General features: G+C 56.1%; 1 protein-coding gene across 1 annotated transcript; it reads left to right on the forward strand.

Moving 5' to 3' along the window:
- The first annotated feature begins 1,264 nt into the window (after positions 1-1,264).
- On the forward strand, positions 1,265-4,872 carry CEND1 (cell cycle exit and neuronal differentiation 1). Its single transcript, XM_051967426.1, has 2 exons — positions 1,265-1,415; positions 4,234-4,872. Exon 2 carries the CDS (start codon positions 4,348-4,350, stop codon positions 4,753-4,755), a length of 408 nt encoding a protein of 135 aa, XP_051823386.1. The 5' UTR covers positions 1,265-1,415; positions 4,234-4,347; the 3' UTR covers positions 4,756-4,872.
- Positions 4,873-17,886: the final 13,014 nt, after the last annotated feature.

Genomic DNA, 17,886 nt, shown 5'->3' on the forward strand with positions numbered 1-17,886 from the left:
AAGATAGAGATAAGGAGGGCACTGGACAAAGGGTCCAGTGGACAGAGGGTCCTCACATGGCTGCCATGTTTGGAATCTCTGCAAAGAGGGGTTCCCAGCGTGGCCTTTTTATAATAGGAGACTTAGTTCGAGGGGCTTTGGGTGTAGCCCCAAAGTTGGCTCAGATCCGGGTGGGGCTGGGACACTTCCGGATCTTCTATTGGAATTCAAAGGGACCAGGATTTGTGAGTTAAAGGGCCATTTACATTATTAACTAGGAGAGGGTGGGAATCTAGAAAGGAATCTTTCCCGCATCATCCTGACTAGTAGCTCCAGTTCCCTGACCATTAACTCCAGCTCCCTGACCAGTAGCTCCAGCTCCCTGACCAGTAGCTCCAGCTCTCTGACCATTAACTCCAGCTCCCTGACCATTAACTCCAGCTCCCTGACCAGTAGCTCCAGCTCTCTGACCATTAACTCCAGCTCCCTGACCAGTAGCTCCAGCCCTCTGACCATTAACTCCAGCTCCCTGACCAGTAGCTCCAGCTCCCTGACCAGTAGCTCCAGCTCTCTGACCATTAACTCCAGCTCCCTGACCAGTAGCTCCAGCTCTCTGACCATTAACTCCAGCTCCCTGACCAGTAGCTCCAGCTCTCTGACCATTAACTCCAGCTCCCTGACCAGTAGCTCCAGCTCCTGACTGCCTAGAAGAGGTGGGCTGACCCAGACTCCAGATAAAGCTGAGCATTCTTGCAGCATCTCCCAGGATCCCAGTTCTGAGAAACGGCCCGGGCTAGAGATGACCTGATGGGACCCTGAGCAATGACTGCAGCCCCCCCTGCTGGGACTCTGGGTGGGATAACGCCCGCCGCCGTGGCCACTCTCTCGTGTGTTCCCGTGTATCCACATCCAGCTGCTTAGGAGGATAAAGCCTCCGACACAGCCTGTTTTGTGGCTACTAGACCCGGTTCCTGGTGGGTGGGGATGACAACGGGGCTCCCTAGTGTACGTGTATGGGGAAGTCATCGCCACAGACTCATTTGATGAGGCTCGGGCTGGAGGGAACTTGGCTCGGGCCTGGGCTGGAGCTGGGCTGAGGTCTGCCCAGTCCTGAAGCTCAGGGCTCAGGAGGCTGCTGGGGCCGGTACAGCCTTCTTTGTCTCGGGGGCAGGGAAGGAGAAGGCCCACCCCCAGCCTCCCATTGGACCAAAGGCCCAGCCCACACCCGCCCTCTCCAGTCCCTGGTCCTCGGCTTAGTGCAGCCTGGAGTGGTGCATTGTGGGAAACTCCCAAGTTCTCCTCCCCGCCCCCACCCTCTCCTCCTCCTCCTCCTCATCTTCCTCCTCCTCCTGTCCCTCCTCTCTTTGCAGACCGATAGCAGCCAGGTTGGTGGGAGAGGACCAGCCTGGCCCAGTCTGACGCCGGGACCATTCCTGGTAAGCATCTCATTCCTCAGCCGGCTTTTGGCTCCTGCTTGATGGGAACGAAGGGAAGTGGGGATGGGACCTGGGACCCGGGATGGGGGAGGGGGGGTCCGGGACTTGGGGGTCACAGGAAGGGCTTTCCTTCTGGGGGCTGAGCGCCGGCACTGGCTGCCTGAAGGTCATTGGGCTCAGGGGAGGAGACAGGAGGTGCTGGGGTTAGGGTCCTCCTGCCCTTCAGGCAGCAGGCAGGACCTCGTGACCCCTCCCCAACTGTAACAGACTGTCTGCCTAGTACAGCAAAGGAGGAGGCAGGAGAGGGCAAGAAGGAGGAATAAAACCTGGGAGGGCTTGGGGTCCAGGGAGGGGAGAAGGGGGGTCAAGGGGGAATGTCGGGGAGGGCGGGTGTGGTGCTTTGTATTTAGTGACGTCATTCAGGGGTTAAAAATAGCCGGGGGGGGAGGGTTCTTGGTCCCCCTTCTTCCTCCTTCTCTTCCTCCTTTCTTTTCACCTGGAGTTTCTGGAGGTTCCCCCCACCATGGAAACCTTAGCTCCAGGACCCTTCCCTGCCTCTGAGCAGAGCTGAGCTGGTGAGGTGCAGGGGACAGAGGCAGAAGCCCATTCACCCCTCGTTCTAGAGCTGACCAGAGGAGGGGGAGAGGCTCAGAGCCCTTTCATCTGAATCATGAGGGAGGAGGGAAAGGGGGGAGCCTGGGCTCTGGCCCTGTCAAAGCCTAAGCTTTGCCTTTCAAGGTGACCTTCAGGAGGCTCTGTAGGGCAAAGGCATGGCTTCTGCCAGGGCTGAAACATGGGCAGCGGCCTCGTCCCCCGGTGGAGGCGAGGAGGCCGGGCCGGCTACTCCCAGCAGGAAGCAGGAGGCCATGGAGGGCTGGGCCCGGGGCAGCGCGGCAGGCAGACTGCGGCCTTGGGCCGGCCGGGAGCTCTCGGTGCCCAGGTCTCCCTCTGAGACAAAGCTTTTTCCCAGAATGCTGACCCGGGCCTCTCAGCCCCCAGCCTACCCCAGGCTCCTCCCAGACTTTCCCTGCCGGTGCCGGCCCGGGTCCCAGGCCCCATGGCTGCCCCTGTCTCCCCCTCAGGGCCTGGGACCACACTCCCATCCCCCGGTCCCCGCGGCTGCCTCTGTGGCCCCTTGCAGGGGCTGGGTCACCATGGTGTCAGACCGGAAGGGGAGGGCCCACAGGGAGGGGCTGGGGAGGGGGTTGCCCCCTGCTGCAGGGAGCTACCCTGGGGACAGGCTCAGGCCCAGGAGCTCTCAGGAGAGGGAGAAGCCAGAGCAGATGCTCCCTGGGGGGGGGGGGGATTGTGGGTGAGGAGCAGGGGCCCAGAGGCCCTCAGGCCTGGAGGGGGCAGGGAAGGGGAGGAGGGCGGGCCCTGGGAGGAGAGGGGCCCTGCCCTGAGCACGGTGGGCCACAGAAACGGGCACTGGGCAGGGACAAGCCGACCCAGAAGTCTAAGCAACCCGCTTCGCTCCTCAGCACCTTCATTCTATTCTGCTTTCTTGTCTTCCAAGGGGGGCAATAACGGGGGGCCTCCCAGGCTGCTCAGTGCCGGGAGGGCCAGGATAGCCCCAAGGAGGCCCTGGTTCGCCCAGTCCCCTCTAGAAGCCTCTGCCAGGCTCAGATGACTCAGAGCCTAGGGCACCATTTGGCCCAGGGCTGAGATGCCCCAGAAAGTCCGATTTGTCCCCAACCCCTCCCAGCCAGGCCAGGCCAGGTGCTGCCCAAAGCAGGATCTAAATTGGGGGAAATGGACCCGAAGCGAGTCACCACTGAGCCGGGCCTCAGCTATCACACCTGCAAAATGGGGAAATAATATCAGGGGGGCTTGTTCTGCTGGGAGTTTTGAAAGCTCAGATCGTTTCAGTGAATATCTCTTGAGAGGGCAGTGCTGTGGGAGGGGATCCAAGGCAAATGGAAGCCCCGGGGCTGAGCTTGGGAATACCCCCCTTAACTGGCACCCCTTCACGTGGCGAGGACCCTCCTCTCCTCTGGTCCCATGCCCTCCCTGCGCACGCCCGTCCGCACACAGGGCATCTCTTCCAGCCTCTGCCCTTTCCACCCTCCCCCAAACACACCTGACATTTGCACCTTGGGGCCCTCTGTCATCCAGTGCCCCATTCGGATTATGCTCCCTCCTGCTCATTCTGCAAAACTCGTCCTGCTGCCTTCTGACACCCCCCCCCCCCCCGCTCCTAAACCCTGGAAGGACAGGCCCTGCCCACCCCCCCAGCTCCTACAGGCTGGAAGGTACAGGCTGTACCTCACTTGGCTCAGGGTTAGGAGTATGGGGAACCTCTCCTGGTACTTAGGCCCACAGAGCTCCCTACCTAAAAGGGGCCTGAGAGACCACTTGGAACACCTGGGAAACAGGTTCTGTCCCGGGCTGAAACGAAGAGCTCAGTGGAGATGTAGGGAGCGGGGTGGCCGAGGGCCAGAGTCCCCCACCCCATGTGAAGGAGTCTGCCTTGGAGTGTCCTCCTGAGCCCAGTAGGGCTCAGTCCCCCCCCCCCAGGCTCCCAGATGCCCCCAGGTTCCCAGCCCCCCCAGGCTCCCAGCCCCCCCAGGCTCCCAGATGCCCCCAGGTTCCCAACCCCCCCCCAGGCTCCCAGCCCCCCCCCCCAGCTGCCCTTGCCCCCAGCAGAAGCTCTGCCAAGGATTTCTGCCAGGACACTGGACAGCCCGAAGGGGCGAGGGGCCCCGCCACTAAGGCAGAGCGAGCTGTGGGCTCCTAGTCCGGCCCTGAGCGGAGAGGCAGGTCCGAGTGACAGTGAGTGCCCGGTGCCAGCCATGACTCCCCCCTGCCTCTCCTCCAGGTTCTGGGCCATGCCCAGGGACCCTCTGGCCTGAGGCACAGTTGCGCTCCTCCAGACCTGCCCTCGCACCCGCCTGCAGTCCTTAGTGAGGCCGTCCAGGCGAGCCCCGCCCAAATGGAGGCCAAGGGGAGAGCCGCTAGCGGGCCCAAGTCCGAGTCCAAGCCCTCCCCAGCTCCCGCTGCCCCCTCAGCAAAGGCTGAGAAGAAGGAGACTCCGGAGAAGAGAGAGCAGCCATCCACGCCTCCAGCGCCCCCCAAGAAGGCCCAGGCGCCCGCTGACCCAGCCCTGCTCAACAGCCACAGCAACCTGAAGCCCAACCCGGGAGCCGCTCCGGCCCCCAGCCCCCCTGGCGGCTCGGAGCCCAAGGGCCCCGGAGACGGCGCGGAGGAGGAGGGGGCGGCCTCCTCGGCCGGAGGCCCCGGCACCTTCGAGAACCTGAAGCCGCTGCTCCTGGCTGGCGGGGTGGCCGTGGCCGCCCTGGCAGTGATTCTGGGGGTGGCTTTCCTGGCTCGGAAAAAATAACGCCGCCCCTGTGGGGAAGGGGCGCGGGGGACAGCGGCCCCTGTACAGCTTTGGAAACCAGTGCATGCCGGGGAGATTCTCTATTGTAACTATACATATATACGTATTCTACACCGATATCTATATCTCTATCTGCACAGAGACAGACAGACAGCTGAGCGGCCGGTCGGGCAGCAGGGAGCTCACGGCGCTGCCGGGGGCCTGCGGAGCAGGGAGCAGACGGGTCCCCGGATCCTTCTGCTCCCTGCAGCCCCTTAGGAGCGCGCCCTCCTTACAGCCTCTCGCCTGCCAGGGCCCCCTCTTGGCCCCCACGTTGCATCACGCGCCTTCTCTCCACCCCAGAGTACAGACTCCCCGACGGGGCGTCCCCCGCCCTCCCCTAGCTCTCGCTCCTCAGATCCCGCTTCGGTCTGTCCCCGCATCTGGGAGGTGGGACCAGAAGGGCCCAGTCAGATCCAGGGGCAGCCTCTGGCCTCGTGGGAGGTAGGAGGGAGGTGTGGCTGCTTCCGGGACAGGGCCCTCAGTCCAGAGGGAGTGGGCGGGGCCTGGTTCCCTGGCCCCCGCGTCCAGGGCCCTGAGGGGCGTGGGGGCTGCTCCTCTCTGGCAGGGAGACCTGGGAGCGCGGCTGCGTCCGCACGCGGGTTAGGAGTGACGGTGAGAAGGCGCCGGCCCTGGGGCTGGCTGGCAGAGGCAGGAAGTGCCCCGGCTAGGGGCGTGACCGCTACTCCCAGATGGGAGGGTCTGGGGGGGGCTGACAGCTGCCCTCCCAAGGGGGTGTGTGTACGGCAAGCTTCTAGGTCCATGTGTTTGTGGGTGCCTGTGTGTGTCTCCCTCGTCCACTCCTGTGGACGCCACAATAGCCATGTGTGTGGCCGAGTCTTCAGACATTTAGCAGTGCTCCTGGAGCCCCCGCCCAGTGTCCAGAGCTCGGGGAGTCCCAACTTCTTCCCCCCAGCCCCATCCAATCAGCCCTCAGGACCTCTCTTCTCCCCCTTCCCCGGGGCAAAGGGCTTTGGCAGAAAAAGCTCCGGGGCCCAGGTTGTGGGGAGCAGCTTTCGGGGCCACTCTGCGGCTAGAAGCGGGGCCCTTGACCTCCACACGTCCGACCCCCGCCTCCTGACGCACCGTGCCCCCTAGCCCAGGGCCACCTTCCAGGGGCCTCTCTCTGCCTGCCCAAGGGGAGGAACCGGCAGACTTGCGAGGAAGGCTCGACAGCCAGAGGAGACTGACCCAGAGCTGGGGGGGGGCGGGGCGGGGACGGGCAGTAGACCAGGCAGGAGACTGAGGGGGAGACCAAGGGCAGGGCGGGGAGACGCTGAGCCAGAGGTGGGGGTCGGCACCGGCCCGGGGAACAGGGGGACTGGAAAGGACGGACAGATGGCTCTAACGTCCTCACCTGGGTAGGAGGCAGAGAGAACCGCCCTTACCCCCAGCCAAAGCAAGGGGAAGCAGGGGAGGGGGGGGGAGAGGAAGGGAGGAAAGGAGGCTGGGAGAAAGGGGAAGTTGGGGCGGAGAGGAGCGGAGCCAGGTCGGTGGGGCCGTTGGCCGGAAGGGCCTGGCGGGAAGAGCCTGCCTCGGCCTCCCCTTGCCCTCCCATCTGGTCTCTTGGACTGTCCCGCCGGGCTCCGGGGGGACTTCCCTTCCCCTCTGCTCCCTCCCGTTCCTGCAGAGAGCCTCCAAAGCCATCCCAGGAACAAAATGTTGGGGGGACGCGCGGTGAAAAGCGGATCTCCGGGGTTGGGGACCAACCAGCCTGGGGGCGGGGCGTCAGGCTCGGTTCGGGCCGAGGAAGACGAGGATCCGCCGATCCCAGCCCCAGTGAGCCGCCGAGGCTCTGTCCCACCCCCGGCCCCGGAGTTCGGAGAACCGGCCGCCCCCCACCCCCACAAGGACCGCCCGGAGACACCTGTCCGGAGGAGGCGGGCGCCCGTGTACCTCGGACAGCGCCCGCCAGGGAGGAGGGAGGCCTCCAAGCTCCGCCCTCCCGCCTCGGCCCTCCTCCCTCCCCTGGCCCCCCACCACAGCAGCCCCCCGCGGGCTGTGACAGCTTCTATTCGAAGGCAGGCAGCCCCGCCCCCCGTCTCCTCTTTACTTTGACTTTAAACAAGCGTATACATGCAATAATGCCGATAGACTAGAAATACTAGATTGAAATATAAGGTAGCCTCGAGCTGCTGCTTCTCCCCGGCCCCTCCCCCAGGCCCCGCCCACCCTCCCGCTGCCCATCCCCCTCCCCCGCGGATCTAGTATTAGCTTCTCCCCGTGGTGAGTGTGAGGGGGTGTGTGTGCGCGTGCGTGCGCTCGTGTGCGTGTGTCTGGGGGCTCTGGGGGCTCGGGTGGCGCCCCCCGGGGGCGGGAGGGACTCGAGGTGCGGAGGGTGTGGCCTCCGGGCGGCCTACGGCGAGTTTGTCTGAAATAAACACTCTATATTGTCTAACTCGGGAGGCTCCAGATCTGTCCGCCCCTCCCCCCCAGACAGGTGGGCCGCCCGCGTCTGAGACCGCCGCACGCGGAGGGGCGCCCCCCTTTCCTGTCCCGGCTCCCCCAGGCCAGGTCTCGGTCCCGTCGGGCTGCGAGTGACGCTCCCTCAGCCGCCCGGAACCCAAGGCTGATTTTGTGACCGGCAGGAAGAACCCGGCCCCGCCCCCGGCCCCGCCCCCTTCCTGGGGTGCAAAATAAATGCCAGGGGAAGGGGAGGGAACGCAGACACGGGCAGTCTGGAAGGGCTTCCCAGAGGAGGCGGCCGAGTGAGCTCCAACTTCTGCCTGAAAACCTTCCGGCGACGGGGAACTCACCACCTTCCAGGGAGCCCCGACACTGTCAGGAAACGTCACCGAAATTGGTCCCGGCGGCTTCCTGGCTCGCTCCCGGGCCTCCATCAGCACGTCTGGCCCCCCCTTCCACGGGCCCCCCAAACACACGAAAGCAGCAGAAAGGCCCCTTCCCGCCCCCTCCCATCTCCAGGGCCTTCCTCTCTGGCCTCGGCCCTCATCTTCCTCCCCTGCAATACTAATAATGGCGAACGTTTCCCTGAGGCTTTCAAAGGGGCTTCACTGTCCCACTCATCTGACCTGCACAACAGAGTTCACCGGGCCATGCTATTATGCCCATTTTACAGACAAGAAAACTGAAGCTGAACGGGTCAAGTCATTTGCACCCCAGTCAGTCAGAAGGCCTCATGGACCCGGGAAGAGCCCGGGAGACTGGGTTCGCAGGCTGCTTTTCCCTGCCTCTCTGCACTGAGTCAGTGAAATATGGTGCCCAGATCAGGTGCAGCCCCCCCCCCCCCTTGGAAGCCCTCTCAGGGCAGCTCTAATGGCGGCTGCCTGGTTCTTCAGGAAGGGCCCCGGCTCCTCCCGGGCTAGTGGAGCTTCTGCACTGTCCCCCCCTCCCCCAAGGGTCACTCCCTGGTGAGCGCTCTGGGCCCACTACCTGGCAGGTGCCTCCATCCTCCCTGATTTCCCTCATGGCCCAAGGACAGCCCTTTTGGGGGCCCCCAGGACCCCAGATTCCCTAGCTGAGGCACTCTGAGCCAAGGACTCCTGTCAGGAAATCATCCATCCTTTCCTTAAATACCTGAACAAACATGGTCTCCCTCCTGCCCCTGCTTCTCTTCAAGCTAAAGGTGCCCAGCCCCTTCCCTGCAAGGACAGGAACCGGCCTCCAGATGAGTCTGATTACGGCAGAGCCAGTGGAACCATTACCTTCTTCCTTGGGGACTTTGTTGTAGATAAAGGGCTGAGGCAAACAAAGTTAAATGAACTGTTCCCCAGCTCTGCTCGCTTTGCTCCGCGTCAGGCCGTAGCCGCCACCCCCAATTCCTCTGTCATTTCTGACGGCCCGGTTGTAGCTGACTGTTTATGACCCGCTGGGGGTTTTCTTGGCCGAGATACTGAAGGGATTCACCGTTTCCTTCTCTAGCTCATTTTACACATGAGGAAACTGAGGCGAATGGGGTCAAGTGACTTGCCTGGGGTCCCACAGTAAGTGTCTGAGGCCAGATTTGAATTCTGGAAGACAAGTCTCCCTGGTTCCAGACCTCGATCTGCTGGGTCCGCGAGCTGCCCCATTGTTTTGGTTTTTTTATATTTTATTTTATTTTATAATAACTTTATATTGACAGAACCCATGCCAGGGTAATTTTTTACAACATTATCCCTTGCACTCACTTCTGTTCCGATTTTTCCCCTCCTTCCCTCCACCCCCTCCCCTAGATGGCAAGCAGTCCTTTACATGTTAGATATGTTGCAGTATATCCTAGATACAATCTATGTTTGCAGAACCGAACAGTTCTCTTGTTGCACAGGGAGAATTGGATTCAGAAGGTAAAAATAACCCGGGAAGAAAAACAAAAATGCAAGCAGTTTATATTCATTTCCCAGTGTTCTTTCTCTGGGTGTAGCTGCTTCTGTCCATCATTTATCAATTGAAATTGAATTAGCCTCTTTATCGAAGAAATCTACTTCCATCAGAATACATCCTCATACAGTATCGTTGTCAAAGTGTATAATGATCTCCTGGTCCTGCTCATTTCACTCAGCATCAGTTCCGTCAGTCTCGCCAGTCCTCTCTGTATTCATCCCGCTGGTCATTCCTTACAGAACAATAATATTCCATAACGTTCATATACCACAATTTACCCAGCCATTCTCCAATTGATGAGCTGCCCCTTTGTGTGAACCTCGTCAGTTCCAACTGACTTCTTCATTGATTAATCGCTGCCAAATAATTTTGAGGAACGTTGCTTTGTAATAGAGTTTGTGAGCAGGTGCCAGAGACCCTCTTCCTTCCCACTTTTCTCTTGTTACCCTTGAGATTCCTGAGCCTTGGTTCTTCCCTAGGCGTTTCATTGTTTTTTAGCTCTATAAAACAGCCCTTTGGTACATGAGCGATTGGCGTGGAACGGAATAGCCGAATTAATTTGGGTTTCACTGTCTTTTTTTCTTATCTCGGCTCAAGCTACCTCTGAGAAACCGTTATTTCTCCAGGCATTTAGATCACCCTTGTGGTCAGTTCCCTAGTTCCTGGATCTTGGGCAGACACACTCTGGTAGTTTGTAGCTTCCGTAGTTATTCCAAATGCATTTTCTCTCTCTCCCTTTTCCTGGTGGTTTTCTTGGTTACATACAGAAGGTTAATGATTTGTGGATCCATTTTGCACCCTGCAAAGGCTGTTGAAGTTACATTTCCGTGACTTTTTTGGATGGCTGGTTAGTTTTCGAAAACATCGTGATTTCATGTGCAAAAAGCGATCCCTGTTTCTACTCGTTGCCGGCCTCTAACTCTCCCCACCCCGAGCCACTTTCCCAGGAGCCATGTGGCTTCTTGCCAGACCCCAGCAGTGCTCTCAAGTGAACTGGACTGCGAATTCATGCTTTCGTTGGGGCGGCTTTGCAGTTCTCTCGGGGTCTCTGCTTCAATTCTGGAGAAAGAAAACAGCCTCATTCTCCGCCTTCCCCTGGACGCCTGCCCCAGCCCACCCAGCTGTTTGCTACTTTCTCTGACCCCCTGTCTCCATCTACCCCCTCCAAGCTCGACAATGTCTCCATCTCCCCCCTCCAACCCCAACACTGTCTCCATCTCACTCCTTCTTTTGGGGTTAATCCTGGTTCTGAGCGAGCAAACAGCACCAAGAGGAGATAATACCCCACAAAAGGAACCCACAGATAAAGGCCCCCCAATGGCGGACTGACTGCAAGGAGAAATCGAGGCCAAAAGCCCCAGGACCCAAGGCCCCCAGCACCAAACTCTGGATAGTGATGGGGCCTTTGTGGAGGAAGCAGGAGGCCCTTCCCAGGTAAGGAGAAATACTGGAACTGGGTTGGGGGGGTGACACAGAGACGTGGGAATGGCCAACCTGCCTGCCACATTGAGGAGGAGTCAGAAGCCCCTCGGCAGCCCCCTTTTCCCAGAGGCTCCAGAGAAGGGGTGCTCTTTGGTTTCTTAGGTTATGTGGGCCTATCCCAGCCCCAGATGGGGAAGCTCCCCAGGCTCAGCCCCCCGCCCCTTCTCTCTCTCCTCCCTCCCAGAGCCCTCAGCAAGTCAGTCAGTTCTGTCCCCAAGCTCCCTCCTGCCTCACCGCCCCCTGAACATCTTTTCCCTCTTTCCATCTGCCTCCTCGAGTGCAGTCAGCCCTTCAGAGCCCGCTCCAGCCTCTCTCCCTCCCAAGGCCTTCCCTGTCCTCCAAGGGAAGACTCTCTCCCATTAGGGCAGAGGCCCTGATAACCCTGTGATGGGACCAGAGGTAGAGGTCAAAGAGCCAGGATCTGAGCTGGGTGCCCACTGATTTCTGCTCCAAGAGAGTCAAAAGGTCTGGGTTCTAGTCTTGACTCTGCGGGCCCTCAAGCAAGGCCCTCCCCATTTCTGGGCCTCAGTTTCCCCAGCTGGGTTGGGCTTGAGGGTTGGCCTTTGTGATCTCCGAGTTCCATCCCAGTGGTAATGATTTCTGATTTACATTTACATCACAGCACAGCAGCCGGTGTTTGAGAGCACCTCATGGAAAGGAGCCTTGGATCAGCCCTGGGAGGTGGGCACTTCCTGCAGAGGGACCCAGGCTGGAAGGGTCCCGATGGCGTGCCAGCCCATGGGCAAGCCTGCCCCATTTTGCCCCTGACAGAATCCAGCTTGGAGCAGCAGGGAGGCATTCCCTGCTGAGGAGGGGAAGGGAGATCCAAAGGGGCTAATTGGTCTCTCCTCAGGGAGCAGGTTGAGCCCCCTCCCCTCCTTAGCCACCTCCTATTGTGGCCAGACCATTTCTGGAGCCACCTTCGCCTGCTGGCCACTGAACTCACCAGCAATTCCCAACTCTGACCCTTCAAACTCTGACAACTTCTGACAACTTCAGAAAGTACAAGTACTGGGACAGTGGCAGTGGTTCAGCAGGAGCCTCTGGGCCCCGTCTGTGCTTTACTACCAGCCAGGTCAGCAAAGTTTAACAACCAGCTCTCTGAAGCTGGAGCTCTGCCCAGAGGGCTATCAAAGTGAGCATACTCTTGATCCAGCAGTGCTGTTACTGGGGCTGTGTCCCAGGGAAATCATAAAGGAGGGAAAGGACCCACAGGTGCAGACATGTCTGCAGAAACTCTCTCTAGGTAGCAAAGAACTGGAAAAGGGGTGGATGCTCCTCAATGGGGAATGACTGAACGAGTTGTGGTACATGAAGATAATGGGCTATTATTATTGTTCTATAAAAAATGATGAGCAAGCTGATTATAGAAAGGCCTGGAGATATTTACATGAACTGATGCTGGAGAAAACAAGCAGAACCAGGAATACATTGTAACAGCAAGCAGGGGCGATGATCAACTGGGAAAGGCTCGGTTCTTCTCAGCGGGTCAGTGATCTGAAGCAGACCCAATAGACTTTGGACAGAAAATGCCATCTGAATCCAGAAAAAAGATCTGTGGAGATTGAACATAAACCAACACAAGACGCTATGTTCACTTCTTTTTCTGGTATTTTTGTTTTGTTTTATTTTGTTTTTATTTCTCCCATTGTTTTTCTCTTTGTTCTGAGTTTTCTCTCCCAACATGATTCATAAAGCAATGTGTATTCAAATAAATAAAATTACTACAATTAAAAAAAAACCGCTCTTGTGGCGTTCTTCTTTTCCAGAATATGATGATTCTCTGGGAGCAGGTTTCTTGGGGAGCTTCTGGAGGCAGCCTTAATTTCAGTTCCATGTAATAATCACCTCAAATGCAGCTAGGAGTGAAAGTCTAGTCCTTTTTTGTCTCTTCCAAAATAGCCTGGTTAGTTTTCTTAGAGGCTTATCTCCCTCCTTGGTTCCGAGAGCTCTAGCAGCTTATCTTTTGTCTCTTCCAGCTTCAGCTTCAGCCTCCAGCTCCCTCTGAATCTCCAGCTCTGAGTCTTCTCCCGACTGAATTCTGGCTCCGTCAATCTCCCAAACTGACTTACTTCTGACTGAGGCTCTAAGAGCTTCTTATATATGATCTCTTAAGGTGTGAACCCAAAGATTGACTCCTCCTCTGAGTGAGTGGGATTATGGGTTCCTGGCTTGTGAATCTCCTGGACTTGTGAACTCTAATGTGTGAGTTAATGTGTGACCTCTCAAAGGTGTAAACTTAAGTACATAAGCATTGTTTCTGTTAATTCCAGTGAGTTAACACTTTGTAAGGATTCTAACACGCTCTCTAGGAAAAAAAAAAGGGTATGTATAACAGGAAGGAAGGAAGGAAGGATGAAAGAAAAGAAGGAAGGAAGGAGGGAGGAAGGGAAAGAAGAAAAGGAGGGAGGGAAGAAGGGAGAGAAGAAAAGGAGGGAGGGAGGGAGGGACCATTATGTACAAAAGTATTTGTAGCAGCACATTTTGTAAAGGCAGAGACTGAAAACCAAGGGGGTGGCCCTCAATCAGAGAATGTGCATTAAATAATCATTATGTGTGAACGTGGGATCAGGAACGAGATCTTGAGTTTGTCTCATGGGAGGAAACTCCATTTATTAACGGAACTAGTTCCTTTTTCTGCAACTTAGTCTTCCCGAGCTGCCAGAGCTGGATAGAAGTATGATGGGATATTATTGCGTCCTAAGGAACGAGGAAAGGATGGGTTCAGAGAAGCCCGGAGGATGCTGAGCTGCTATAAAGCAAAGGGAGCAGGACCTGAAGAACAACTGATACCATTGCAATGTTATAAAGCAAACAACTCAGGAAGCCTTAAGTGCTCTGCCCAGCACAATGGCCACCCTGATACCCAGGACCCAGGATGAAGCTGGCTGCCCACCCTGCACGCAGGGGCCGGCGGGGACACACACACTCGGCTAAATCTGGATCTGCCTCCAACAAAAGAGTTTTAAATGGGGGTGGGGGCCCAGCCATGGTCCGGTCCTGAGTGATGGTTCTGCCCTCCACAGCATGTCATACGGAGCATGTACAAAACAGACATCCATCCGTGGACCAGGGAAGGGTTGCTGTTGTGGAGGGTTCTCCTGGTGCCGCTCAGAGGCTTAATGATGGTTGCCAGAGGTTCTGACACTTGCTGTTTCCTCCCTAATAGTCCCAGCGGAGGAGGATGGCTTTAAGCGGACAGCCTTCTCTCTCCCACTCCCCTGCCGTGTGTCCCTGAGCGCACGGCACCCATTTGCTTTGCCTTTATTCTTTCTTGATCTGATGTGAACTAGTGTTCAGATGGGGGTTTATCAGGTTATGACCCCCCAGAGCTTCAGAATATTAAGAGCCTTTTGAGGCTCCCTCAGCAGCGGGAGCAGGAAGTCGCCAAACCTGATGAGGCCCTAGCCCAGCGGGAGACTGACCCGGCTACTTCATCCTGCAAGGAGTGAGGTCAACACCGTTCCCTGAACCAAACTTTGTGGGGATTTCTTAAAGGGAGAAATAGACTCCCAGGGCTGGGAAGTGTGAGATACCCCTTGGCCTCCAACGTTCTCTGTGTGATCCCCAGGACCCCTCTGCTGCAACTTTGAGCCCCCTCTCCCAAATACCTTGTATTATATACAGGATGAAGAGTGTGCTCCCGGGTTGGGTGAGTGAGTATTTGTGCCCCCTTCACTTCATAGGAAAGTGTGCCCCTGATTTCGGGGAGGGCTGCTTTAGAACTTCTTTCTTTGCTATTCCTTCTCAGCAAAATGTTCATTAAAGCTAGTTAATAGCAACTGGCTTTTGTATTTTTTCATTAATTCCCTTGATATTCGTGACATTTTGTTCTTCCAGATGAATTATTAAATACCTACTATGTGCCAGACACTGCGCTAAATGCTTTATAAATATCTCATTTGATTCTCACCACAACCCTGAGAGGGAGGGGCCAAAATCATTTCCATTTTACAATTGAGGAAACTGAGGCAGACAGAGGTTAAGTGATTCACCCAGATCGCACATTTAGGAAGTGTCTGAGGCCATATTTGAACTTAAGTGCTCCTGACTCTCAGGTCCACTGGGCCACCCATCTGCCTCTTGGGGCCAAGCACTGGCTACTCAGATGGACCATCTATCTGAATAATAGAGTTGGAGACCCCAGCCCCTCAGAGTTATCCAATGATGGAACCCTGAGAGGAGAAGCAGCTGTTCCACTCTGGGAGCCTCATCTTCTAGTGAGACTTGGAGCAATTTGGAACTGTGCCCAAAGGGCTATAAAACTGTACAGACCCTTTGATCCAGCAGTACCACTACTTCATAAAAAAGGGAAAGGCCCCACACACGCACAAATGTTTGTAGCAGCTCTTTGTGTGGTGGCAAGAGCTGGAAATTGAGTAGATGCCCATCAGTTGGGGAATGGCTGAACAAGCTGTGGTACAGGAAGGTCATGGGATATGTTCTATAAGAAGGTTCTGTGATGAGCAGCTGCAATGCAGTGATCCAGTACAATTCCAAAAGACTCGGGATGGAAATTGCCATCGGCAACCAGAAAACTGAATGTGGATCAAAGCACGGTATCTTTCCCCTTTTTATTGTTTGCTTTTTTTTCCTCATAGTTTTTTCCCCTCTTGGTCTGATTTTTCTTGCACAATGTGACAAATATGGAAATACATGTGGGATTGTACGTATTTAACCTCTATGAGATTGCTGTCTGGGAGAGGGGAGAGGTGGGGGAGGAAGGGAGAAAAAATTTGGAACATAAAACCTCACAGAAATGAATGTTGAAAATGATCTTTAACATGTATTTAGAAAAAACAAAATAACTCTTAATGGGGGGAATGATAAGCAGGTGGATTTCAGAGAAGCCTGGGAAGACTTACATTAACTGATGCTGAGCGAAGTGAGCAGAACCAGGAGAATATTGTACATAGTAACAGTAAGATTATGTGGTAACTCTAACAGCCTTAACTCTCCTCAGCAAGACAATTCCAAAGTGAGAAAGAACCACGGAGAGCGAATGCAGAACAAAGCACAGTTTTCGCTTTTTTCCCTTTCTTAGAGTTTTCCCCTTTTGTTTTGATTTTCCTTTTACAACATGACTAATGTGGAAATGTTTAATATGATTGTATGTGTATAACTTAGATTGTTTTCTGTCGGGGAGACGGGAAAGAGAGGGAAGGAAAAAATTGGAACTCAAAATTTTTCAAAAATAAATGTTGAAAACTCTTTACATGTAATTGGAGAAAAAGATATAATATTAAGGGGGGGGAGGAAAAGAAAGAGAGAGAGTTGAAGTTGGGAGAATGAGCCTGAGCAGGTGTTATACCCAATGAAAAAAAAAAAAATCACCCAAGAAATATTAGAAACCACCCAGAAGGAAGTGAGAGGGGCCCCAGAAGGGAGTCAGGGAGGGCAGCACCTGAGAATGTGTTATATACCTTAACCCCCTCCCTTCCTTCCTATTTTGCCATTCTTCATATATGCAAATCCATTAGGTTTTGTTGGTGTTTCTCAAGAACAAGACAAAATAAAAATCCATTAGTCAAGACTGGCTGGGTGAGTGTACCCAGGCCCGGAGGGCACCAGGAACCACCTTTGGCAGGCTCTGCTGGCCACATCAGGCCAGAGTGAGCAGAGTTCCAGGGAAGGAAGCTTCCCACAATGCTCTTGCCTTCTACACTGAGAGCAGGATGTGAGGCTTCCTTAAGGAAGGAAGGACTTAGGGCCCCTGCTCCCCTCCCTGAAGGGCTGCCACATGGGGCCCTGCCCTTTGGCTCCCAGTGATTTCACAATAGGCGACTCAATGATCTCCTGATGTTGTTTCTCTCCTTCTGGACCCTGAGCTTTCCAGGAGGCCCTCCATGTAGGAAGGGACAGTTAGCCTGGATTATCTGGGCCCCAAGGGAAGAGGAAGAAGGTCAGAGGGCAGGGAAACATCCTCCATCTGCCTCTGCTCCTTCAGCTGCGGCTCTCCCAGGAAGGGGAAGAAGCAGGTTCTCACTTGTCTCGGGAGGCCAGGCCTTTACTGGACCTTCTCCAGACCTTTCTCCTGCCCAAACACCAGGATGAGGCTCCTGTTATAACCAGAAGAGAGAAAGCCTTGAGGTCAGTTTGGGCCTGGGGTTCCCAAGCACTTCCCACTCTCTGCCCACCAGCCCAAAGGAAAGGGAAGACGGCATCTGAGTCAAAGGAGCCAAGTTCCTATTCCAGGTCTGATCACTGACCCCGTGTGCTCTTGGGTAGATCTCAGTACCTCTTTGTAAAATGAGGTGGCTGTGGTTCGGTCATGTCTGACTTCATGCTTTCGTTTGGGGTTTTCTGGGCAGAGATACAGCTGATTTTGCAGATGAGGAAACGGAGGCAAACAGGGCGCAGTGACTAGTCCAGGGTCACACAGTTAGTAGGTGTGGCCAGAGTTTAATTCGGGAAGATGAGGCTTCCTGACTTCAGGCCTGGGGCTCTGGGCACTAGGGTGCCCTCCAGTAAAACGAGGCTAGATACTAAATGACCCTCAAAGTCCTTTAGCTCCTAGGCCAGTCCCTCTGCTGAGGAGCTGACTGGATGAGGATGCTGGCGCGGGCAAGCGTTCCCGTCTCTAAACCTGGAGGTCAGAATGAGCAAAAGTGGGAGGGGAAGGGACTAGTCCCTGACCAACTGATGTGCCCAAGCATAGCTGGAATCCCTTCTGGGAGACTGGATAACCTGGGAATATCTGGAGCTGGGACCCAGGTGTGCACCCACCAGCTTATTTAGCCTCTGCTTTGTGCTTCTGGCAAAGAGAAAAGCAACCCCTTTGGGAGGCAGGGGAAGACTTCCCCTGAAGAACGGGCAGATGATGCTCCAGAGGCAGCTGAAGCAGCCCTTGCTCAGACATTCGAGATACTACCCGGGTCGTTGGAGCTGCTCAGAATGAAGGCCAAACCTCAAAGGGGCTCTCCCAATGCAAACAGGAGCCAGTGGGAAATGACACAGGCACGGACGGAGCCAATCCCGAGGCCAGACAAGCAGGCCGAGAAGTGGGGGGCTGGGGGAGGGGGCTGACCGCACCCCAGGAGGGAGGGCTTTCCAAGCCAAGCCCGAGGCTGTGTTGGATCCCAGAAGTGAGGAGCCACTGGGGCTTTCTGAGCAGGACATGGCATGGTCAGACCATCAATATGACTGCCCTTAGAGGAAGACCTGGGGGGGCTCTGCTGTTGTCTTGCCCGACTCTTCCTGACCCAGGGACAGCAGGACCCCAGGCCCTCCTGCCCTCCGCTGTCTCCAGAAGTGGCCAAGCTCACTGCTCCTGCACTGACCACCCGG

The sequence above is a fragment of the Antechinus flavipes genome, chromosome 6 (assembly GCF_016432865.1).
Source record: "Antechinus flavipes isolate AdamAnt ecotype Samford, QLD, Australia chromosome 6, AdamAnt_v2, whole genome shotgun sequence".
NCBI classification, from domain to species: Eukaryota; Metazoa; Chordata; class Mammalia; order Dasyuromorphia; family Dasyuridae; genus Antechinus; species Antechinus flavipes.